This window comes from Sorex fumeus, unplaced genomic scaffold (assembly GCF_029834395.1).
Source record: "Sorex fumeus unplaced genomic scaffold, SorFum_2.1 ptg000098l, whole genome shotgun sequence".
NCBI lineage: Eukaryota > Metazoa > Chordata > Mammalia > Eulipotyphla > Soricidae > Sorex > Sorex fumeus.
Genome location: NW_026606155.1, coordinates 64,136,294 through 64,162,414, shown reverse-complemented (window position 1 = coordinate 64,162,414; position 26,121 = coordinate 64,136,294). Strand labels below are relative to the sequence as shown.

Sequence of the window (26,121 nt, the reverse complement as noted above, 5' to 3'; positions counted from 1 at the left end):
GGGCACTTGCGTTGCATGTGGCTGATCAGGGTTTGATTCCCCAGCATGCCATATGAACCCTTGAGAACCACCAAGAGTAATTCCTGAGTGCTCAGTTGCTCCTGAATCAGGAGTAACCCCTGATTATCGGGTGTGGAAAAAATAAATCTCTCTCCTTCTGTTTCCCTTTGTTATTATTGGATAAACTGGAGGCCACACATGGGGCTATGGCACTCCCATGTTTGGTTGGGGGATCAAAAGTAGCAGTGCTGACAGGACAGCAGTCATCATGTGAGTGGGAATAAACTGAAAATCCAATTCCAGGTGCCATTCAAGGCCCCAGCCAGGTGGGTTTTTTCAGCCCCCCCCAAATTTTTTTTTTTTAATGAGAACAAACAGATTATAAAAACTGGTAGGGAGAGATTCCAAGCAAGTTTTCAAAAACAGCTGAATTTCTTACTCTTTCTCTTAAAACTCAAAACACGTTTGGTAGTTGATTAAGGCAATTTATTAATCACTTAAGTTATTTAGAAAATCACAAATCTTGAGACTACTACTGTGAAAAAAGACCTGGCTAGATTTTCACTAGTGTAGGTCCAAATACATTTACCTAAACCTAGGTCTGAAGTTAATACTTCATCCAGTAAAAACTGGGCAATCACAAATACAACTAGGAATATGACGTCCCTTCAAGTAAAGTTTCTGTCATCAAATAGTTCTTTGGTTGTTAACAAAAATCTGGTTTTGTTTTCGGGGTCTGGTTACAGTGAAAGGGTGTTTGCCTTGCACTCAATCCAGGGTTGATCTCTGGCATTACATTATAGCCAGGAGTAATTCCTGAGCGCAGAGCCAGGAGTAACCTCTGAGCATCACTGGTGTAGCCCCACCCCCCCCAAAAGAAAACCCCTAGTTTTCCGGACATATGAACTTCTGAATTGATTTGTCGGGGTTGGAGCCATAGCACAATGGGGAGGGTGTTTGTCTTTCATGTGGCCAACCAGGGTTCGATTCCCAGCATCCCATATGGTCCCCCAAGCACCACCAGGAGTGATTCCTGAATGCAAAGCCAGGAGTAACCCCTTAAGCATCGCCGAGTGTGACCCCAAAAAAAGCAAAAAAAAAAAAATTGTCAAGTATGGTATGTGCCAAACAGAGTTTTAAACATTTAGTGTATAAATGCATTTAACTCCTTACATCTTATATTCTATAAGCTATCACCAATTGTCCCCTATACAGTAAAATGGAAAAATGCACACACACACACACGGGGCAACATAGACCTTTATGTTAGTAATCTCTGAATGTCAGTCGACTAAACTACCCTATAAAAAGGCATAGAGTAGCTGGGTGGATCAGGAAAGAAAATCCATCCATTTGTTGCCTACAGGAAACACAGCTCAACTCACATGATAAATACAGAATTAATGGAAAACAATCATACTAGCGAGTGGGCAACAACAGCACCAAAAAAGCTGTTGTATCAGACCAAACTGTATTCAATATAAAGAAAGTAATTAGAGACAATGATGGACATTACTTATTGGTCAGTGGAACAACAGGACAAGAAATAGTTTCATTAGCATTTGTGCACCAAATGAAGGCTTAACAAAGTTCATAATTCTTCTGCTCACAAATCTAAAGAAACACATTAATGGAAACAAAATAGTAGACTTCAACATATCACTTTCCCACTGGACAGATCAACTAGACAGAATAACAGTAAAGAGCAGAGCCCTAAATGAGGAGCTGAGAGAACTGGGATTGTTGGACATACACAAGGCTGGAGTACAGCGGGTAGGACGTTTGCCTGGCCAACCCGGGTTTGATTCCTCAGTCCCTCTCGGAGAGCCGCAGAGCCTGGTAAGCTCCCCGTGGTATATTGGACATGACAAAAACAGTAACAAGTCTCACAATGGAGACTTACTGGTCCCTGTTTGAGCAAACCTATGAACAATGGGAGGACAGTGCTACAGTGCTACCATAAAAATTACAAAGTTACTCATGATTGGGTTTCAGGCATACAATGTTTCAACACAGATACCTTCCCTTCACCAGTGTCTACTTCCCTCCACCAATAACCCACATCCATTAACCTCCCACCCACTAGTCTGCTTCTAAGTTTTTGCACTAATTGTTTACAGTTCTGTTGTTGATAGGGTTTCATACAAAACACTACAAAAGAACAACAAAATAGGCTCCAGGCAGCATGACTGAGGTCTGTGAACTGGCCAGCAGCAGGATGAGATACTTTCACACCAGCCCAATTTTATAGAAAGAAAATTGAAACAATGGGGCCAGAACAATAGTACAGTGAATAATGCTTGCCTTGCTCGAGGCTAACCTGGGTTGGATCCCCAGCATCCCATAAAGTTCCCTGAGTATCACCAGGTGTGCCCCCAACTCCAAAAAAGAAAACTGAAATACTAAACTATCACTTGTCTTTGTTTTGCCACTAGTTAGATGCTATCAGAATTTGTTTGCATCTGGATGATGTTATTCCTATCACTCAGAATAGTCTTCTGGGATGAGTACAGTCTTAATAATAATAGGACTCATTATTTGTTGCTGAATAAATGAAGTTATAATTAGCTTCTCAGTTTTCTCAACTATAAAAATTGAAAATAACTATAACACATATCATAACTGAATTTGTATAACTTTTCTCCCCCTTTCTTCTGTTCAAAACCAAGACATAGCTGATGATCTCACTCATACGTGATGTACATGGAGGAAAAAGGAATACAGCAGCATCAAATGATGTCGAACCCTTGGCCTTTTGATTATAAAACAGATTATCAAGATGGGGAGAAGGTTAAGAGATAGAAAGAAGAGAAAGAGGCAAATTAGATGCGACATAAAGACAGTGGTGGAGGCTCTTAGGCTCTTTGGTGATGGTGAAGAATGGTGCAGAAACTTTATACATTAAAAACATAATCGGGGGCAGAGAGATTCTACAGTAGGTAAGGAAGTCAAGAACCACTTAACCTACCATTTTCAAAGCTCTCACTATAGCCTGTGCTGGGCAGACTACATTCCCAGTTTATTCACTATCTTCCTGTATGTATATAAAGTCTTCATTTGAATGCTCCTGTGGGTTGTTTTTTGTTTTGTTTGCTTTTTGGGTCACACCTGGAGATGCACGGGGCTTTGCACTCAGGAATTACCCCTGGCGGTGCTCAGGGGACCATATGGGATGCTGGGAATCAAACTCAGGTTGGCCACGTGCAAGGCAAACGCCCTACCCACTGTGCTATTGCTCCAACCCCTGTGGTTTTGTTTTTGTGCTACACAAAGAGGTGCTTAGTAGCTAGTCCCATCGGTGAAAAAAATTCATCACTTCCTGGGAGGATGGCTGTACCCCCAAATTACAAAGAGACAAAACTCCTATACTTCAGATTCTTCTGGATCTTGCACTATGCATCTCTTCAGCTGTTAATAATGTTCTTTAATAGCCTCTGTAATGAAGAGCCACATAGCAAATTTATCAATATTGAAGAGGGGTCATGAGACTCTCAGATTTACAGCTGTCAGAAACACAGCTGACAACCTAGATTTGTAATAGTGTCTGAATGGGCAGGGGAGAAGAGGTCTAGAACTAAGTTTTTAACTATGAAGTCCGATCTCCTGACATACAAAATAAGAACTGAGTAAACAAGGACACCCAATACGGGAAGAATTACATAGCTCTTAAAAAGCTCACGTATCTGGGCCAGAGAGATATTACAGTGGGTAGGGCATTTGTCCTGCATGCAGTCATCCTTGACTTGACTCCAGCACCCTATATGGTCCCCTGAGCACCACCAAGAATAAGTCCTGAGCACAGAGCAAGGAGTAACCCCTGAGCATCATTGGGTGCCACCCCCGAAAAAAAAATCACAGATTTGTAGTCAGAATTAAGAGGCATTATAGAATACTGCAAGTAGAGTAGTTTTACACATGCACACATAAACATAGAAATACACAAATTATATGCATCTGGCTGAAAACATCTTCTAGAATACAAGCAAATATAGTAGTAATAACTGCACAGAATTCATCCATAAGTAGTTATATAGATGTCACTGTCACTGACCTCTTGTTGTTCATTGATTTGCTCAAGTGGGCCCAGTAATGTCTCCATTGTGACAATTGTTACTGTGTTTGGCATATCGAATAAGTCATGGGTAGTGTGCCAGGCTTTGTCGTGCAGGTGAGATACTCTGGGTAGCTTGCCGGGCTCTCCGAGACGGGCAGAGGAATCGAACTCAGGTTGGCCAACACATGTTGGCCGCTTGCAAGGCAAATGCCCTACCCTGCTGTGCTATCACTCCAGCCCTTGGGATATATTTGTTATGTTAATAAGAAAACAGGTCAATAAGGATTTTATTATAGTCACCACTGACAGTACAGCTCTAGGTCCTACACGAAGGTATTATAACAAGAAAGTCCTTGATAGAGTACAGACTTGATTTTATGTTTTTATTTTGGGAGGTTTTTTTGAACCATATTTGGTGGTGTTCAAGGGTTATTTCTGGTTCTGTAGTCAGGAGTAACCACTGCTAGAGCTCATGGCGACCATAAGCAACGCATGTGGTGCCCGAGAGCATGTTGCCCACATCTCCCTTCCAAAGGAAGGAGGATAGGAAGGAGGCAGGCAGGCATACAGAATCTAAACCTGCAAGCTGTGGTTAAAAAGTTTAAATAATTAATTAATTAATATCTAAGTGCTGGGCTGGAGGGACAGTATAGGAGTTAAGGGTCTTGCACTGCAGGTGAACAACCCTGATTCATTTGTCTGGCGCCTCGTGGTCTCCCAAGCTTTTTTATGAACAAATCCCAGCACAGATCCAATAATAGCCTCAGCACCGCGATATAATCTAAGCTACCCCAACCAAAAATCAGTCACAGTCACAGTCCTCCCGTTGTTCATCGATTTGCTCGAGCGGTCCCAGGCACCAAAAATAAACAAGGACAATCAACCACAAATTTCCTACCAGACTTTCCCAAATAATGCTATGACATAAGTCATTGCCAGTCAATGAGGTGTTTCCTTGCAAGCCAGAAGGAGAGTTCAGTCGGGTCCAATCCCTAGCACCACATGGTCCCTAAAACATCAGGGTCAGATAGAGAAGGGAGCACCAAATAAAGGGTGTTAGGAGGATCCGCCCAAGATGGGAGAAGCATGCTGAAAGTAGACTACAGACCAAACATGATTGCCACTCAATGCCTCTTTTGTAAACCACAGCACCCAAAAGGAGAGAACAAAAGGGAATACCCTGCCACAGAGGCAGGGTGGAACGGGGTTATGGGGAGTGGGAGGAATACTGGGATCAGTGGTGGTGGAGAATGGGCACTGGTGGAGGGAAGGGTGTTCGATCATTGTATAACTGAAACCCAAGCACAAAAATTTGTAAGTCTACATACAACTGTACCTCATGGTGTTTCACTAATAAAAATTAAAAAAGAATTCACCAGGAAAATAAAAACAAAACAAAACAAAAACCACCAGGATCAATCTCTGAGCACAGAACTAGGAGCATCCCCTAAATCCTGTCAGGTGTGGCCCAAAAACAAACCCAAAAAATATTTTTTTTCTTGCTCTGCTTTTGGCTCTTCTTTACAAAAACGATTCCCCTAGCCACAGTTAAAGATGAATTTTTTTCTCAAATACTCTCAATTTTTAATATACCATAGTTTATCTTTCAATAACCTGTATTTCTACCAAAAATAATGTAGAGGCCAAGGAGCTACTCTATTGGTAAGGCACATAAATAGTATGAGGCACTGAGTTGAACCTCACTACATGTGCACACCCAGCCCACAGTACTGGGTGTGGCCCCTACTTTCTATCTCCTAGAGTGCCCTGAATATATTAGAAATGTGCATCTATCTAAAGAATCATGTAACTGGTAGTCACTCTTTATTGTATGTCTCCTACAATCTGGGAATATGATGACATACAAGGTCATTATATAATCATTCTCTACTCTCACAGTATCTAATGTAAGAGTCAAAATTCCAGGCCTGTGCAAATTAACAATAAATATTATGATAAAGGGTATTCACCACAAGGGAATATTTTTTATACTTGCTGGCTCAAAAAGGTTTCCTAGAAAGATAGAATAGGGGTCAATATACTTGCCTTGCATGCAGCTTTCCCTGACTCAATCTCAGACATAGCATAAGATCACTGGGCACTACCAGTGAAACCATATTCAGATGTGGATTCCCACCTCCCGTCAAAAAATGGCTTGTCACATGAAATGGCTATTAAACTCTGAGCTGAAAAACACAGTTCATACAAAAAAGGAAGTATTCTAGGTACAGAAAACAGCATAAATAAAGTCTGGAGAGCAAGAGAATACCTTAACTTTGTCAGAATTTACAGAAACAAAATATGTGTGGAATATTTTTGTTTGGGGGACCTGACCCAGCAGTGCTTGAGGCACCATATGGTACTAGGGATCAAACACAAGACTTCACATGCAAATTATATACACTGGTCCTCTGCACTATCTCCACACCCATGAATGGAACTTTGTTTGAACAAGGTAGCAGAGAAGAAGAAACATCAGTGAGATAAAGTGAAAACTAACATGAGGGTATGGTGCCGCCAGAAGGTCAATCTGTACCTGTGAGGCGAGTGCATCAGCAGCCTGATGGCGCTTTCAGACTTCCAGATACCTCAAAATTGCTGCTGTGCCTTTCATCAGACCCCAAAAACTTGGGTCAAAGTTTACCAAGAAAGCAAACGGCCAAAACTTAGGTATGTGGGAGACACACCCACAAACCACCTCAGGGTCAGCTATATACTTGGAGACACAGCCTCTCTGGTTCCTGATCATACTGCTTAACGGCCATTATCTTAGATATTCAGATACAAATCTCAAAACCCAAAAGCTTTTGGCAGAAATGTGTCCAGTCCCTGCAGTAGGATACAGGCGCTGGGCCACCCCAGGTGGGAATAGGTTTCGTGCCTTGGCCTGTTCCCCCTGGCGGCCTCATAGCTGCCATCCTCCAGAGGCCACTGGACAGTCAGGTTTGGGCTCGCAGTGATGAGACACGAGGAGTGTCACGGGATGGGTGTGGAGCCGGCCCTTTCCTACCCATCCCAAGGAGACCCAGAGTCGACACCCACGAACGGCCTCTCTGGCTCCTGATCAAGGTGCATAACGACGATGATCCCAGAGACTCAGAAACAAATCTTGAAACCCAAAGGCTTCTGGCAGAAATGCATCCGGACCCTGCAGTAGCTTACTGTCGTCAGGCCACCCAAGGGGGAGGGGTGGGGGGTAGGGTGCTGTCCCTCCGCCTGCTCCCCCTTGGTGGCTCAGTGGCCACCATCCTCCAGAGGCCATTGGACAGTCAGGTTTGGGCCCTCCGTGATGAGACACACAGGGCTTCATGGGATGGGGGTGGAGCTGGCCCTTTCCTCCCCATCCCAACGAGACCCTGAGTCACCGCCCACGAACGGCCTTTCTGGCTCCTGATCAAGCTGCTTAACGGCCATGATCCCAGAGACTCAGGAATAAAACTCGGAACCCAGCAGGTTTTGGCAGAAATCCCTCTAGATGTAATTGTTAAAATTTCGGAATTCCAAAATCGCACAGCCACTACTAGAGCCATGCAACATTATATGTTATTTATAACCAGCAATAGAAAACAAATTGTCTACTGTTGTCTTTTCAACAGATCTGAGTGTTGGGGTAAAATCCCAAATAATAATGGTGGGTATGGTGTCAAAATAATGTAATCAAAGTAGAGAGAGTAATGTGGAAATCATCTGCCCCACAGGTAGGGGGAGGGTATGGAGTGAGGGTATACTGGGGTTTTTGGGGGTGGAGAATGGGCACTGGTGAAGGTACAGATGTTTCATTGGATGACTGAGACTTAAACCCGAAAGCTTTGTAACTGCTCTCACAGAGATTCAATAAATAAAATTATAAAAAATGAAAAAAAAAAGTAAGGTGGAGTTCATGGCCAATTCAATCAGCTAATCAGTGGCTGAATAAATAGTAGTACTCCTACATTAAAAAAATAAAAAAATAAAAATAAAAAATAAAGTGAAGACTAACAGAGGCCATGTTGTGAAGGGCTTTATTGATAAACATCTCTAAAAAGCTATACTTAATAAATTGATTGCATGGCACTGTTAAACAGTTCCATACACTAGAAAACTCACTTGGTTATCTTTTAATTCAAAGGCATTTATTCAGTAAGAATATCTGGGTCAGGGATGTGACTTGGCAGTAAAGTACAGACCTGGTTTCAATACCTGGCACAACAAAATATAGTAATACTATATTGACATTTCAAGATTTTTTAGGTTGAAGCAATAATCCAGCGGGTAGAGCCCTTCCTGCCTTGCACATGGCCGACCCAGTTTCGATCCTCAGCACCCCAGATAGTTCCCAAAACCTGCCAGGAATAATCCCCAAGTGCAAAGCCAGGAGTAAGTCCTAAGCATCACCAGATGTGGTCCCAACTCCCCGAAATTAATTCTCAACAATCAAAATAATAACATCACCAAAAGCAAATACAAATGTAAACCACAGAGCCAACAACACAGAAAATGAGATCCAAACTACAATAATCAAACTTTTAAAAGTGTGTGTCCAGGTGGCAGGTTAGGGACAGGTAGGAGAGAACCTGGGACCACTGGTGGAGGGAAGTTGACACTGGTGATATATAATTGATGCAGAACATTTTGTATCTAAAACTCAACTGTAGGATAACACTGTTTTGTCCTTCCTCAGGTAGCTTATGTTTATCGGGTCACACCCATCCCAGCGCACTGAATTTGTATTGTAAGCAATGTCCTTTCTGTATGGACACAGGAAGACAGTTAATATTATGCTTTGTAACTTGGGAGTTGATTGACTCCGAATAATATTTACTCCTGGGCATCTGCTTTCTTGACTCAGTTGCTCTTAGTTCCTAGCACCCCAAAAGCAGGGTCCCGACGAGGGACTGAATGGACCAGGGCAAGCTGTGAGCTACCTTGGCATCGAGATGGGCCAGGCCAAAACGCCACGATACTCAACTATAAGCTGAGGGCATGATCATGGACAAATGCTGTCATGATCCAAAAGTAAGTAACGACAAGACTAGGACCCTGTTGGGGCTAGGAAGACTAACCTGGCCTGAGGACTGTGGAATGTATAGTGAGATGTCTATATCTCTTACTGTGCTCACACAGAATGACACTGCTAGAAATACTAGAAGTAGATTTACTACAACTATTTAAGTAGATTACTAGCTGAGGAAAGAACAAACCCTTGTTAGGATCCCACCCTTGAGTAGATCTCCTAGTAATCTGGAGTAATCTCTTTAGATGAGATTTTATCCTTGAGTTAATCTCCTGGAGGAGTGGTCTTACCTCTCTTTGTTGATTTGTTAATGTTCAACCCACCTTTTAGTCACCACCCTAAGTGACTGCTATATAAACTAAGAATGTAAGCTCAGAGAGGAGCAGAGTCAGCCAGAAGGAGAAGGGGTTCCAGATTGGGGCCCAGGAGAAAAGGAGGCAGAGGAGAGACAGGAGTGAAGAAGTTTGAAATAAACTACAATTGATACCGAGCAGCCTGGCCCTTGTTTCTTCCTTCCTCTGTCCTTGGCCAACAGCCATCCCGATCCAGGCCACACACAGTGGCTCAAGAGCACCGAACGCAGGCGGAGAGAGAGAGCTGACCGCAAACACACAACCTTCGGCGTGCTAAGATTTTACACTCAACCATCAATAACACTGTACAGCATACTTAAAAAAAAAAAAAGTTTAATCCAAGTCACCCAACTGTTTTCAATTATGGCAAATTAAAATAATATAGATTTTTCTTAAACAGAAGATACATAATATTTTTAAATAATCATTGACACTAAAACACATCTTTAAAATTGGAGAGCACTTTTATTTTTTTAATTTAATTTTATTTTTTTGCTTTTTGGGTCACACCTGGCGATGTACAGGGGTTACTCCTGGCGGTGCTCAGGCTACCATATGGGGTTCTGGGAATCGAACCCAGGTCAGCCGCATGCAAGTCAAACGCACTACCCGCTGTGCTATTGCTCCAGCCCCATTAAGAGCACTTTTAGATGTCACTTTTATTTTGCACTGCTGTGCACTGAACCTAGGACCTCACATATGCAATGTAAGTGCTCTACTGCTGAGTTAGATCCCTGGCCCTCCAGACATTATCTGAAAATCTTATGTTCAATGCATGGTCCTGTCAGCAAATACATTATCTGATAACTAATTACCTGATAAAAGAACTGAAGGAAAAATTCAAAACATTATGAAATCTTCTAAGCTGGTTAAAAATAAATCACTCATCTGTACAAAATAACTTACAGGGTAATAAAAGATACATTCCAGAAGTTGATTTTATTATTACTTTACAGTAGCATCTTTGTACTTTTAGTACTGCTCCCAAGCACTGGCTTTTAGATAACTTTAAAAGTCCAATATCCTTCTGCTCCTCAAAACCCTGATAGCCCAGGAGCACCAAACCATCTCTCTCAAAATTTGTCAAGCCAAGAACGGTCAGTAGCAGGTCTGAGGGCTCTGGAAAAAAAGTAAAGACTGAAGAGATAGAACAGGAGATAAAGTAAACGGGGTTTAAGGTATTTGTCTTGAATACAGATGGTCCCAGTTTTATTCCCAGTACTGAATATGGTCCCCTAAGCACTTCCAGGAGTGATACCTAATAACAGAGCCAGGAGTAAGTACAGTAGGGTATGGCCGCAAAACAACAACAAGCAAATAAGATCCTCTAGGGCCAAAGTGATAGTACAGCGGGTAAGATGCTTGCCTTGCATGCAGCTAACCAGGGTTCGATACCCAGCATTCCATACGGTCCCAAGCCTGCCAAGAGTGATCCCTGAGTGCAGTCAGGAGTAAGTTCTATGCACCCCTGGGTGTGGTCCAAAAAAAAAACACACACACATATCAAATTCTCCCAGAACCCAATGGCAGAGCACATCCTTCACACAAATAAAGCCTGACAGGATCCTTGGTACCAAAAATCATATCTTCAAATAAATGTTTATTTGCAAATGCCAAAACATACAAGGAACAGTAACAAAGACGTCCTTCAATAGGCAAATGAATAAACTGTGGTAAATACAGATAGTGGAAATTATTTAGCACTAAAAAAAGAAAAATTATGTCACAAAGACATCTAAAGCACATACATTACTAATTTACCATACATTACTAATCAGTCTGAAAAGGCTACATATCATATTATTCCAATTATGACATTAAGGAGAAAGCAAAGCTATAAAGAAACAGTGAGAGCAGTTGTTGATAGGAATTTGTAGGAGAAGAAAAGGTGAAGCACAGTAATTTTAGGGCAGTGAAACTATACTTACTAAGGATGTATAACGTAGCATCATACATTTTGAAAAACCCAAAGAATGTTAAAGTCAAAGAATGAATCCCAATGTAAAATAAAGACTGGTTGAAAATGATGGATTTATGACAGTTCATGAAAAAACGTAGCCTGTAGAGGCTGATAACATTTGGGGAGCTTTGATGGAGATTTATTTAGTAACTATTCAATTTCGATAAAACTTAAAATTATTCAATTTTGATAAAGCCTTCACACACACAAGTCTGTAAGAGGAAAAGATGGAAGAGAAGGATGAAAAGAAAAAAACAATTTTACTTCATTTTGGGGGTGGGAAGTTAAGTTACACCTGGCTGTGCTCAGGCCTTGCTCTGGATCTGTGCTCAGGGGTGACCCCTGGCAGTACTCCAGAAAGCATACGCAGAGCCAGGGATCGAAGCAGGGTTGGCTACATGTAAGGCAAGTGTCTTACCTCTATTTTACTACCCTCCACCAAATCTTATAAAATATATTTCATGGAGAAAAAAACATGACAAAAAAATACTATTCCTCTTGAATCACTCAGTCAAGTTCACTCACTTAAAGCTCTTTCCTGCTAATGATGGTTTCTTACAACTGAAATATGTAGAGCTGAGTACATCAACTCTAAATGTATGCTTATCCTTCAGGAGTTTTGAGACTTAGAAGAGTTTGATATGAGTAACTTCAAACAAAATTTGGTGCAAGAAAGTGTTCAATAATTTTTTAGCTAAATGTTCATTATCTACATAGGTTTCCAATTATTATTAATTTTCTTAGCATCCTATCAAATTCTGGCTTGTCAAATTTTATTATTTCTTGAGTATAAATGAAAAGACAGCAAGGACTATTTTGGGGGTCAGGGAATCTGGGCCACACCCAGGGATGTTCAGAGATAAGACTGTTCTCAGGGGGTACTCTAGGAGACCATATGTGGTACCAGGGACTGAACTGGGATAGCCACTTAGCCCTAACCTGTTAGGTTCTGGCCCCAAGGACACAGTTTTATACATTATTATATATGCAGTGGCTAGCACAAATAGCATTCAAATATTCACTGTTAAATTATATGAGAATGAATAATTCACTCAATATATACAAAGGCAGGTAGGCAACCCTGATCTCTGTAGCAAAAGTAATAGAAAAGATGATAAAATGTAAGCAATAGGGCCGTAAAGACAGTAGAGCAAGTAAGGTGCTTGCTTTGCATATAACTGACCCAGGTTTGGTCCCCAGAGTTTAAGGACAGTCAAAGATAATAGCAGAAAATAGTCATTAAGTAAAAAGGTCATGGTAGTGGTGCCAGGGAACACAAAGAGTTAAACAACTTCCCTTGTACCTGCTGACCCAGGTTCAATCACTTATGGTACCCCACACACCGCCATGAGTGATGGATCTCTAAAGGCAGAATCAGGAGTAAGCCCTGAGAAAGCTGGGTGTGGTCCAAAAAAATAAAATAAAATAAAGACAAGAACAAGAAAAAAGATCTTCAAAAGGCAATGTCTGTCCTGCTGTGCTATGCTATGTCAAATCTAAATACCAATAACACGTATTATTGAATAATATTTGTAATGTTTTAATTTTAATAAAATTTACCAGGATTAGTTTAAAAAATCAAACTCCTGGATATAGCTTATGTATTATCTAAGCTAGAAGTCCAATGCGCTATCCACTAACCCACAGAGCCAAGCTGGAGCGATAGCACAGCGGGTAGGGTGTTGGCCTTGCACGCAGCCAACATGGACGACCCAAGTTTGATCCCTCTCGGAGAGCCCGGCAAGCTACAGAGAGTATCTTGCCCACACGACAAAGCCTAGCAAGCTACCTGTGACATATTTGATATGCCAAACACAGTAACAACTCTCACAATGTTACTGGACCTGCTCGAGCAAATCGAGGAACAACGGGAGGACACTGACAGCGACAGTTATCTAAGCTACATTTTTTTAATTAGTAAAAAAAAATTTGTACATGCCATAACGTCATTTTTGCTTACCAAATGCAGTTTTATAATATGTATTTTAACTGTGTTTGGCAATAAGATATATAAATCTATATCTATATACATGTGTATATAGATATAGAGATATATAGGAAGTTTTATAAAACTTTTGCTGAAATGTACTTAAGTGTTTTATGCCCCATAATGGTAAAGAACTTAAGTCAGAATCCATTTCTATTAAAAAAAAAGTTATGAAAACAACATAAACTTGGTTACAAGAGTGGTTATTAGGCTTTTGAGTTTAGATAAATCTGCATTCACTTCTTAGCTGAAATACTTCATAGTTGGGCGAAGTTGGCAAAGTTATCAAAACTAAGGTTGATTAAAATGCAACTATAATAGCATTAATAGCCAAAGCCCCACAAACAACTGTTTATTCCCAAGTCCTAGACCAAATTTATTCAAACTGCTGGAGAATGAGGAAGAGAGTCTTTTACTTTAATTTACAGAGACACTAACTATACTGCAAAGTTTCAACTGAAAATTCTCCCCAGACTCAGAGCATACTGAAATTTTATATCAATTTAGAAAGACCTTGGCCTCCCTGTGTTTATTACTAGACAAGTAACTCTAATGTTGGACCATTTAAACATGTATGTAGATGACTAGAATAAGCATTTCACCCAAGGCTATAGATAGTATGTTAATAGTATGTTAACATGTGATTCCTATGCTTTCTTAAAAATATTTAAAGTTAAAAATTCATTAATACTGCACTTACACCTTTCCACAACAGGTTTGTTCAACACACAGTTGTAAACATATATCTCACAAGCAATTCTACTAAAAATTGAAGGCAACAAAAGTAAATTTACAGGCTGAAGAGATAGTACAGCAGGTATTGAAGTGCCCTGAAGTGGTCAACCAGGCTTTGATCCTCAGCATCCCATATGGTTGCCCCAAGCACCACTAGGAGTAATTTCTGAGCATAAAGCCAGGAGTAAGCCCTGAGCACCCCTAGAGTGGCCCCCAAAAAAGCAAATTTAATATTCTAAAGGAAAACTGAAAACCTATTAACTAAGTGACTCAATAATGCATTTTAGAGAAATGTATGAAAAGAACAAAATGAACTATTCCAAAAGAATTACTATGAAATAATACCTATAAAAAATGATTTGTATAGAACTTCTTCAAAATAAGCAAACAGAAAAACTTATTGTAACTATCAGAACTAATATGCCAAGAGATGAGGAACTAACTGAAACCAAGAAAGCAAAAGGATCTCCCCCAAGACTTTTTTCTGTTACCGTGCAGGAGGAGAAAACCCGAAGAGAAAGCAAGGACTAAAACAGAGGACAGAAACAGCATTACAGATTTGACTAATCTAAACACAAGTATTTCCTCAGCTATTTACACTGGTGAAGCTTCTGAACATCTAACTGGGAAGTGTAAGAATACAAGCTTTCAACAAGGGTATCAAAGGTCACCAACGCTATTTCGGGTAGGTTAAGTATTATTTAGTAAGTCTGTGCTTCAATGCATGGTGAAGTGCAATTTTTAAAAACAAATGCTACAAACATCATTCACATACAGTAAGTTTGTAACACGGTGTAACAAAAAGTTGCATAAAAGAACTCGACAGTACTCAGATACCTAAAACAGACAGTACATACATTTAAACGCATCCTTTTAACTTAAACTTTCCCCAATAATTAAAAGCACTGAACTGTAACGGGCGTTATTTAAAAGAAATTTGTTGCCACAAAAATAGTAGTACTCTCTCAAGGGAATTTTGGTTTTGGAGAATCAAAATCAAAGTAGTTCTACTCGCTCAATATAACAAGGAAGAGATCACTCTAAAGACACCCTTTGGAAGTTCACCCAAATCTTACTTCTCCCCACACTTCTAGAGGATGCAGGCACGGACGTTAGCTGTCAGTGCACAAGAGCGCTTACCTCCTAACTTCACACTGTTCTTTACCAGTGTGTTCTTTACCAGTGTGAAACAGCGCTTCACAATGTTCTTTACCAGAGTGAAAGAACAGGTGCACCCCTACTTAGATACACGCCTCTTCCCCAGCCCTCCTCATCTCCTAAATGCAATGCCGAGCAAAGGAATTTTAAAAAGAAAGAAAGAAAAGAAACCCCAACTCCCCCAAAGTTGAACATTTTACAGTAGGAGACCGCCATTCTGCAAAACCACGGGATCGTCATTCCCCCAAAGTTAGGTCCGAGAAGTTTCTCCAAGAGTTTAACCCCCCAGAGGTGGCGGCGGCGGCGGCGGTTGCCCCTCTTGCTCGGTGCTCGAAGGGTCAGGGGGACCTTGCACTGGGCTTCCCTCCCCCTCGTGGGTCCGGACAGCGAGAGCGGGATCCCCTCGCCCCGCACGCCCCGTTAAGAGTTGGGGCTTTGGCTCTGGACGGGGCCAGGAGGGACCGGAGAGATGTGGCGAGAGGGGCTCTCGGGAAAAAAAGAAACACTTGGAGCCCCGGGCCCAAGCAGCGCGGAGAGGGACGGAAGCGGAGGGAGGCGGCAGCGCCGCCGGGAAGACATCCCCAAGTTGGCGCGGAGACCGGCGGACTTGGCAGGTGGGCGCCAAAGTCAGGGCGCCCGGAGCGGTGCGGCTGTCAAGCTGGGGGGAGGGGGGGCGCTAAGGCGAGGCCCTCCGGGACCAGCGACCCGGCGGGTCCAGTCCGCACCGGGGGTTGGAGAGGAGGGGACGGAGGGGCACTCGGGGCCACACGCCCGACCTCGTCCGCGGGCTCCCGGCTCCGGAAGCGCTGAAGTGAAGCGAGCCGAGGCTTGACAGCCCCGCGCCGGGCCCCCGCCGCCCCGCCAGGCCGCCTCCCGAGGCGCCCCCGCAGACGCCATACTAAAAGCCAAAATGGCTGCCCCGAGGAAGCCCGCACCGCGCCGCGACTGAGGACCGGGGGCCGAGCTTCTGCGGGAAAGGGGGAGGGGGACGCCCGCCGAGCCGTCGCCGGGACCGCCGCCCCCCCCACCGAGCCGCGCAGGTAGGTTCGGGTCGGCCTCCCCGCCGCCGCCAAGTTCCGGCGGAGGGGGCGTCCCGGCCCCACCCCCCACCCCCTCCCCACTCACACTTTCTCTCTCACACACACACACACACATTCACATACACACTCACACACACACACTCACACCGGCCCGGAACCCCGCCGCCGCCGTCCCGCACGCCCAGCCCGGACAGGTACCTGCAGTTCGGCCCGCTCCACCTCCCAGTGCGCCCGCTCCATCTCGAAGCGAGCCCACTCGTGCTGGATGTAGTGCAGAATGCCGGGGATCGTGTACTGCTGCGGCCGGGACAGCTCGGGGCCTGCCGCGGGGGCCGCTCCCTCGGCGGCCGGAGGACCCCCGCCGCCGCCGCCTCCCGCCGCGCCGTTGCCCCCGGGAGAAAGGCTCATGTTTCCCCCGGGTCCCTGCTGCTGCCTTGGAGGGGCCGCCAGCCCCGGGCCGCCGCCGCTGCCGCCGCCGCCACCACCACCTCCGGCGAGCTCGTCCATTGTGTGTGGGGCCCCGGTCGGGGCGCAGGGCGAGACGCCGACGGCTGGGGCGGGGGGGTGAGGGGGTTAGGGGTTGGGGAGAGAGGAGGAGGAGGAGGGCCGGGGAGGGTGGCCCCGCGCGGGCGGCGGGGCGGAGGGCGGCGGGGGAGAGGGGCGAGGTGGGAGGGGAAGGTCGTTGCCGTACGCCGGCCCGCGGGTCAGAGCAGGGAGCTGCCGGCCGCCGCCATTACAGTCCCTCCTCCATCTGCCCGTCTCACTCACTTTAGGGGAAGGGGGGGGCCGGGGCGGGAGGGGGGAGAGGAGGCTGGGCCGGGAAGGGGAGAGACGTAGGTCCTTCGCGCCCGCGCGGCATGCCGGGTAGAGACGCCGCCGCACGCCCGGCGGCCGGCGAGGAGTCGGGCCTCCCCCGGCGCAGGCGCGCTGAGGACGCAGCCCGGCGGGCCGTGAAGGGGCGGGGAAGAGGCCCCGCCCCGCCCCGCCGCCCCGCCCTCAGGCGCCGCCCGCTCTGGGGGAGCCGGTGCGCCCCGGGACGCGGCTGGCGGGTGGCCCTCGGGCGGCTCGACTCTCCGACGTGGTTCCCCCTCCTCAGGCGTCTCCGCGGCGTTGCGGGCCCTCCCGAGCTGGGGCCGAGAAACCCGCCTGGTGTCGCGCCGGCAGCCGCGCTCCCAGATTCCTGACATTGCTCTGGCATTCTTGGCGTGTTTCGGGCCGTCCCCGGGGGACCGGACCCCTGGCTCTTCTCCGCCTGCTCACCGGCTCTTTGCTCCGCTGTCCCGGGGCCGGGGAGACCGGCTCCGTGGGCAAGTAGCGCAGACCCTTCCCAATAGCACTGACGGACCAAGCGTCAGGGTCTCTGCTTTGGCTCACTTCGGTTCTGGTCGCCCGCGCGACGCGTTCCAAGTTTCCTTTCCTCTTGTTTTTTTTTTTTTTTTTTTTTTGCTTAGTTCGGAACGGGATGTGTTTTGTTTGTTTGTTTGTTTGTTTGTTTTACCCCCTTGGGAATTAAAGGGGCGATTTAAAAAAGACTGTGGTGGTAGTAAGAGGGAGAAAGATCACTTTGAAGGCTAACTCTTGTTCTGGAAGTGAATGCGCTGACAGATATCGTCATTCATAGCAGAGGATTTTGATGGAGATCGAGAAAAAGACATAAAACATGAATATACATTTAGAGACGAATGGTCTCCAATTGTAATTCAGAGTATTTTGTTGAGTAATTTTTTTGAGATTTTCTATTATTTTGTTGTTACACAAGCTACCGAGAGTATCTCGCCCGCCCGGCAGAGCCTGGCGTACTACCGTGAGGTATTCGATATGCCAAACACAGTAACAACAAAGTCTCCAATGGAGAGGTTACTGGGCCCGCTCGAGCAAATCGATGAACAACGGGAGGACAGTGACAGTGACACATAAAAGGTAAAGGTAAAGGTAAAGGCCCTCCCGTTGATCGTCGATTTGCTCGAGCGGACCCAGTAACGTCTCCATTGGAGACTCTGTTGTTACTGTGTCTGGCATATCGAATACTCTCGGTAGCTTGCCGGGCTCTCCGAGAGGGGCGGAGGAATCGAACTCGGGTCGGCCATGTTGGCCGCTTGTAAGGAGAACGCCCTACCCGCTGTGCTATCGCTCGTTAATCAATTAAATACCGTAGTGTTTTATGTGCCTAGGTTGCCAGAAAAAAAGTCTAAATATAATTACGTTTCCTAAAGTTAATAACTACTAAAAAAAAAAGGAAATACCGAACAACAACAACAAAAATGTAATTATAGGAATTTGTATATAACATTATGCCAAAAACAGAAACAACAAGTCTAACAATTTGTTGTGAGACACCAAGCAAATCGATGAACAAGGGGAGGACAGTGCTACCATGCTAGAGTATATATAGAATAAAAACATTGCATTAAAATTTTTCTTCACTACTAGCAATAAAATTTTCTTAAAAGTAAAGTTGGGATTTTTTTTGTGGGGGGGGGGGAGAGTGCATAGTGCATATGTGCAACTATATTCAGTGCTGGAAATAGAACCCAGGTCTGCCACATACAAAACAAGAACCTAATCCACTCTTATCTATTTCCAGCAATAGAATTTTATTAATGGGACATAAACTTGGTTTAATTTCAAAGAAATAAAGTAGTACATTTTATCCTATTTTGGTTTTGTTGTTGTTACTATAGTTTCATGAAGAATGTGTTGAACTTGTTACCTACCATGCCATAATTTTTTTATACGTTAAGTGAACTCTTAGGTTACATTATTATTGGGAACTATTTCTACATATTGTAAAAGTACTGTTTGTCCATTTTATAGCAATCAACATAAAACTTGCTTGTTCAGTCCTGGTTTTTTTATTTCCAAACAAAATCTAACCCAGGGCCCCACACATAGTAGGCATGTAGTCTACCAGCAAGTCACATCCTTAGCCTCTTGCGCTGGTCTTTAAGGTATAGAATACTCTGATACCTGAAGTCCTATGTGCCCCATATACACCAAGAACATTGGTGACAGGGTATAGTTGACCTTTATAGTGTTAGTGTCAACGAGAAGAAAATATTCTCACTGGTAAATTGAGTTCAAGAAAAATTATTTTGGGGGCTGGAGCAATAGCACAGCCGGTAGGGCATTTGCCTTGCATGCGGCCCACCTGGGTTCAGTTCCCAGCATCCCATATGGTCCGAGCACCACCAGGAGTCATTCCTGAGGGCAAACCCAGGAGTAACCCCCGAGCATCACTGGGTGTAAGCCCAAAAAGAGAAAAGAGAAAAAACATTTTTATTCCACGCCTTTTTCTAAAAGGGTGGATGACCAACTCTGCTACTCTTCTCTTACCTTGTTAAATGGTACTACATTCAAACTTATCCCCCATCCAATGTCTTTCTCAGTAACATTTTTCATATCCGTTCCATTATATCTATTTATTCATTCATTTCTTAAGGACTGTATGTATGTATTGCCAGGGATTGAACCCAGCTGCAAAGGGGTCACTCTTCCACTGAACCACATCTCTGGCACATGTCTTATTTTTTTTGTTAGGGAGTTGGGGCCACACCCTGCAGTGCTCAGCACTTACTCCTACCTCTGTTCTTAGGAGTCACTCCTGACAGTGCTCAGGGGATCATGCAGTTGCAGGAACAAACTGGGTTCGATCACATGCAAGCCAACTACCTTTACTCACTCTCCAGTCTGGTGCATGTCTTAGTTTAAACCTTCCCTCCTTTACTCTTTTTCCACTTCCCATTACCATTGGTGGCTCAAGTATTGGTCCTGAAATTTCGATCTGGTCCTGTCATTTGCTGCTTAAAAAGGTCTTAGGGGCCTTATTTAGGGGCCTATTATCTCTGGGAAATAGCTCATAGAAGTAAAGATTGGGGTCTCAGGATTTCATCCCTTGCACTACATGTTCCTGGAGGGTCTCAAGGTGTAGCCCAGGTGACCTCCAGCACCATGAGGCCCAGACTGCTGTGCTGAGTATCAGTGGAAGTGGTCCCAGGATCCCAAGCACCACTGGATGAAGACCCTCCAAAATTTCATGATTAATTTTGAGAAAAGCTAGACTTTAGCATTGCATGTAAATTTAAAGTCTGGGTTCCCACACCACCATCCCCATCTCTTAAGTCACCAGCATACCGCTGCATCCTCTGTATGGTCCGCATCCCTCCCGAACTGTAGTATTTGAGATTTCAAGTAGAAGTAGGTTCCCTCTTTTAAAATTTCCAACCAAACATGTCTACATTCATATTTGGTTCCATAAAATTCAGTAATATTTTCTTTGTTTTTGTTGTTCCAGATCATAGTCATTTACCTGCAGGTACCCACATAGAGAGGCAGGGTCCAGGGCCCTCTTATTCGCAGCTATTGATTAAGTGTCAGTGATGGTGAGATGTTCAATATATATGTGATAAATAACTTATAATTAGACAAATATAAATATTTTTCTCTTCAGTATCATCTTTTTTGCTTTGTATGTGTGTGGCTATATGGTGCCAAGGATCAACCCAGAGCTTCACCCATGCAAAGCATGTGCTCTACTACTGAGTTATAATTCTGGCCCCATTTTATGAGCTCTTCCCACTACCATATGAGCTATTAGATAAATTTCAATGTTTAGAACTGACCAGCATACTGAGAGGAAAGTACACCAAGACTTTGACCTATGTTGGGAAAATATTTTTTACAGTATTGATACTGTACTTTGTGTTTATGACTCCCGCAGTGAGTGGACACTCTGCAGTGAGTTTCTAGAATCTAGTTCTCTGTAGGTAATGAGCTATCCCAAGCCATTTTATTACCTACAACTCACCTAACTAGTACTCCCTCTCAAATGGTGGCTGAGTCATTTCCTCCCTCTCATCCCATTATTGCAACATTTCATTTATTCTGTTCTTTCATCAGGCCTATTCATCCTTCCCCACTCCCTTTGATTCTTTTGGGGGGTGTGGTGGGTGTGTGGCCTACACCTGGCAATACTCAGGGGCTACTTCCTGCTCAAGGCTCACCCCTGGCAGTGTTGACACAACCATATATATGTGATACTGGGAATTGAACCAGGTCAAGTGCCTTAATCCCTGTGCTAGCTTTCCAGCCCCTCTTTTTTTCTGGGGGAGTCCACACCCAGCAGTGTTCAGAAACTACTGCTCAGTGCTCAGAAATCCTGGTAAAGCTAGGGGGATCATTTGGTATCAGGAATTAAACGCACAGCCTTTTACATGTCTCTGAGTCACATTCATGCCATAAATTGATATTTTTCCTTTTTAGAGTATGTCGCCCGCATGGCAAAGCCTGGCAAGCTACCCGTGACATATTCGATATGCCAAACACAATAACAAGTCTCACAGTGGAGACGTTACTGGGCCCGCTTGAGCAAATCAATGAACAAAGGGAGAACAGTGACAGTGACAGATTTTGAAATTCCTTTGATTTGTTAAACAGTGCTTTCTACTTTTTTTTCCACTTTCTACTTTTTAAAAAAATTTTATTTGTGTCCCAGGATTTACAGTACTGTTGGTAGTAGTATTTCATGCATACAATGAGTCAACAACATACCCTCCACCAGTGTCCCCTTCCCTCCACAGTTGTCTTAGGATCCTCCCTTCATGTTCCCCGAACCACTACTGAAGCCCACTGATTGTTTCAGTTCATTACACTGCTGGTGGTCCACAAGAATACTTGTCTAGAAGTATCTTCTAAGGGCTGGAGAGATAGCTGGGTGCATCTCCCAAACAGAACAAGACATGTTTTATCGGTGTGGAATTTCAGGTGGTTTTTTTTTTTTTACCCCTTTCCCAGCAACTAATGTTAAATACCTAAGTGCTTATTCTACCAGACCAAAAAAGGAGCTTGTATTTCATCTGCATATATATCAGCAAAGTTGTTAAGGAGTGCCAGGCTTTTAAAATCAGGGAGGCTCAGAAAATGGCTCAGTGGCTTAAAACCTTTGCCCAGCAAGCACAAAACTAAGAATTCATACCCCATTGTTGCCCACAGCGCTGAGACAGTCCTGACTTCTTCTGTGAGGAAGGGCCCAGAAGACAGCTCAGGGGCTTGGGAAGAAGCCAGGGCAAGCATGAGGTGGTGAACCTAGTGACTGGTGCCAGGCATGTTGAAAGCAATCCTTACTGCTCTGAGTTCTAGGGTCCCTAGTAAGGAAGAATAAAGTGTGCTAGTAGTTAAGGATCAATATCTTCTCCCTAATTACTGCACACCTGAGTTACGAACAAAAAAGTTTTAGCCCTGCCTTAAAGAAGTAAGGTTCCCATCATTACCCAACCATCCAGTTTTCTGTCTCACTGTGAGCCTAACATTCTTCTAACAAAGAGCTCAAACTGGTTCATCAACACTAATTGTATCCATCATTTCCAATCTCTGGAAAGATATTACTTCTATTTTAGGGTGATGGGGGAAACAACAGGGAGAAAACTAAGATAGAGTTCTTAGTGTTGGCCAGAGGAGAGTGCAGTGGGTAAGATGCTCACACACAACCTAGGTTCAACCCCAGCACCCATATGGTCTCCTGAGCCCCACCAGGAGCAGAGCCAGGAGTAAACCCTGAGTACCACTGGGTCTGGCCCAATAATAAAATAAAGAAAAGAGGTCTTAGTCACTTCCACAAGCCTTTATTCCACAAGTGGAATAAGAAAGGGTTTCCACTTCTCTGTGAATATATAAGGGTAGCACTGTAGCACTGTCTTCCTGTTGCTCATCAATTCGCTTGAGCGGGCACCAGTAATGTCTCCATTGTGAGACTGGTTGTTCCTTTTTTGGCATATCAAATACGCTGCGGGAAGCTTACCAGGCTCTACCATGCAGGATTCGGTAGCTTGCTGGATTCTCCGAGAGGGGTGGAGGAATTGAACCTGGGTCGGCCATGTGCAAGGCAAATATAAGGGTATATGGAAATAAATAAAATTATCCCATCAGTATTCTTTTCTTTTTTTTTCTTTTTTTGCTTTTTGGGTATATATCAACAAAGATGCTAAGAAGCTCTGCATTCTGGAATTATTTCAGGTGGTGCTTGGAGGACCATATGAGATGTCAGGGATCGAACCCAGTTGACCATGAGCAAGGCAAATGCCCTCCCCACTGTACTATTGCTACAGCCCCTCCTATCACTATTTTGATAACAGTTACCCATTTGAAATCATTTCTATTTCATTCTAGAGTAATTCAGCCTCTTGGAGGGATTTATAGTGTTTACACACATACACACACACATATATACTCATATATGTATATGAGGAATCGAAAGAGCTATGCTTAGAGTATCACGTTTCACTCAAATGAGAAAAAGAATCTGGAGTTCCAACCTCCGTCGACAGTCAAGAATTAGGGATGCTGTCTCATTTGCCAAGGCGTCGAAAATTAGATGAGCTGGACACGTGATGAGATTTGGAGATGACCGCTGAACTAGAGCCGTTACCAACTAGATTCCACAGACGTCAAAAGACCGCGTGGACACCCACCTACGAGATGGCCAGACTTCTTTGTCAAAACCCTGAACGATCGGTTTGAGGCTCTTCGTGTTCCTAGAACAAACAGATGCCATTGGGCTACACTAGCACGTGACAGGGATGAATGGAGACGTTACTGGCATCCACTCAAGCAAATCAATGAGTAATGGGATGTCAAGTGATCAAGTGATATGTATATATACATATACAGATATGTATATATGAACAAGCAATTATTAGAGCCCAGCGAAATCTTTGAGAAGAGATGGCATATGTTCAAGCACACACACACACACACACACACACACACACACACACTCACACCAGTCTAGGGACATGACTGAAGTGAGAGAGGACATGCTTAGCATATTTAACACCCACAATTCCTCTCCAGCACATTCCCATGAGCTAGCCCTGGTGCCACACCCCAAATACCTGATCCTGTGCATCGCTGGGTGTGGCCCCACTTAAACAGAACAAACCTGGAAGACAGCAGAGAGAAAACAAGGGAATAGATAATGCCCTGCAACCACACTTTGGTTTACAAAACCACTGCCCTGCGGAGCACTGCAGGGAAGGAGAGGTGACTGAAGTTGACCTGGATACAAGGGTGGAGGGTCTTGAGCACTTTGTTGGGGGGAAAGGGTGCAATTAAGTTTGTACATCAATAGCATAAACTTTAACAATACTATAACACCTTACCTAAACTTTACTAGTTTGGGGGACACACCCAGTGCTGAGGACCAGTGTCAGCCAATGCAAGGCAGGCGCTTTAACTCCTTCATCACAGTTTTCTTAATTTATTTATAGGTGGTGTTTGGGCACAATCAGCCATCCTTAGGGCTCACTCCTAACTCTGTACTCAGGGAAGATTTCTGATAGGGCTTGGGGAACCGGTCATGCTGGGGAAACAACAATTGTTTGATTGGTTTGGGGTCATTAGTGTTCCAGGGCTACTTACTCCCAGCTCAGTGCTTGGAGGTAGGTTGCTCCTGACAGTGCTTAGGAAACCATTTGGTGCTAGGAATGGAGCCCAGAGCTCCTGCATGGAAAGCACATGATCAGCCAGCCTTTTGCACCCTCGTCCTGCCCACCTGTAGATTTTGAGTGGGTCTGTCTAACCATTCTCTGCTTCTGTGGCGGCAATCAGAGAGCCCCAAACAACTCTGCCTCTGTCAAGGCTCTCTTGCTGCACTTCACTCTGGGCATTTTCCATTTATTTATTTATTTATTTATTTATTTTTGCTTCTTAACCTAAAATTGTTTATTATAGCCCTGATATTGAAATATTTTTATTTGACCACTACTAAAGTAATGGTGGCCTTTTCGCTATTCAGACAGTGTAAGATCTGAGTGAGTGTAAACTTCAGCATAACTATCCTCTGGGCTATGGTTGGCAGACTCTTGTCTGACTTTAATCTCTCATTTACATTGTCAGTGAGAGGAGTGATATATTACACTACTCTATTATGAAATTCAGAAAAGCAAAAAGTGCTTCTGGGGCAGAGGTTCAGCCAAGCAGGCCACCCTGACATCTGATCAGAATGAGAATGATACTAAATTTAGATACTTATCTGAATATTTGCCTTGGGCAGCATTTTCCAAGTATGTTTTATTTATTAGAACCAGAAAGGGAGGGTAACTGAACTGAAAACAAATCAGACTTAAGAACTTGGGAATTGGGGCTGAAGGGAGTACCATGGGTTAATGCTCTTGCCTTGCACACAGCAGATCCCTGTTTGTTCCCTGACACTGCATAGCATCCCCTGAGCAGGAGTAGCCCCATTATCTGGTATGGTTCTCACTGCCCCTGTCCCCAATTTTGAGAACCATGGAGTGGTTCAGTAATAAAGCCTTGAGTGGGTTTTGCATGTGTGAGGCTCTGAGGTTGATTCCTAGCACCACATGGTTTCCTGAGCTCTACTAGGGAGAGCTGAACACCAAACCTGGAGTGGCTCCTGAGACCCACTAGGTATGACCACTCAACTAGGAATTCTTGCTGTCCTGATTTTGGGAAACAGGGGTTAATGTTCAGGTAACTCTCTCAACTCAGTGCTCAGGGGTCACTGCTGGTGGTGCTTGGGGGACCACATGGTGCTGGAGGTAGAACTTGGGCTTCCTGCCTGCACAGCCCGTGCTCCAGGCAACTGTGCTTTCTACATCCCTGTTCTCAGTTTTATTTTTTTTTCTTTTCTGGGTCATCCCCAGCGATGCAGAGGGGTTACCCCTGACTCTGAAGTCAGGAATTACTTCTGGCATTGCTCGGGATATGGGATGCGGGGATTGAACCTGGATTGACTCCATGCAAGGCAAATCCCATACCCACTGTACTATAGCTCTATCACCCTTGTTCTGATTTTTTAAGAGCTAAGGACAGGTTAAACATCTGT

General features: G+C 44.2%; 2 protein-coding genes across 2 annotated transcripts in view; one reads left to right on the top strand and one right to left on the bottom strand.

The window, feature by feature from the left end:
• STRN3 (striatin 3) overlaps positions 1-17,306 on the bottom strand; it is a 75,092-nt gene extending 57,786 nt beyond the window's left edge. The window contains exon 1 of the mRNA XM_056133422.1: positions 16,479-17,306. Within this exon, the coding sequence (XP_055989397.1) occupies positions 16,479-16,787 (309 nt within the window). The 5' untranslated portion in view covers positions 16,788-17,306. The remainder of the gene's footprint in view (positions 1-16,478) is intronic.
• AP4S1 (adaptor related protein complex 4 subunit sigma 1) overlaps positions 16,055-26,121 on the top strand; it is a 53,451-nt gene continuing 43,384 nt past the window's right edge. The window contains exon 1 of the mRNA XM_056133423.1: positions 16,055-16,280. The gene's annotated coding sequence lies outside the window, so the exon portion shown is untranslated. The remainder of the gene's footprint in view (positions 16,281-26,121) is intronic.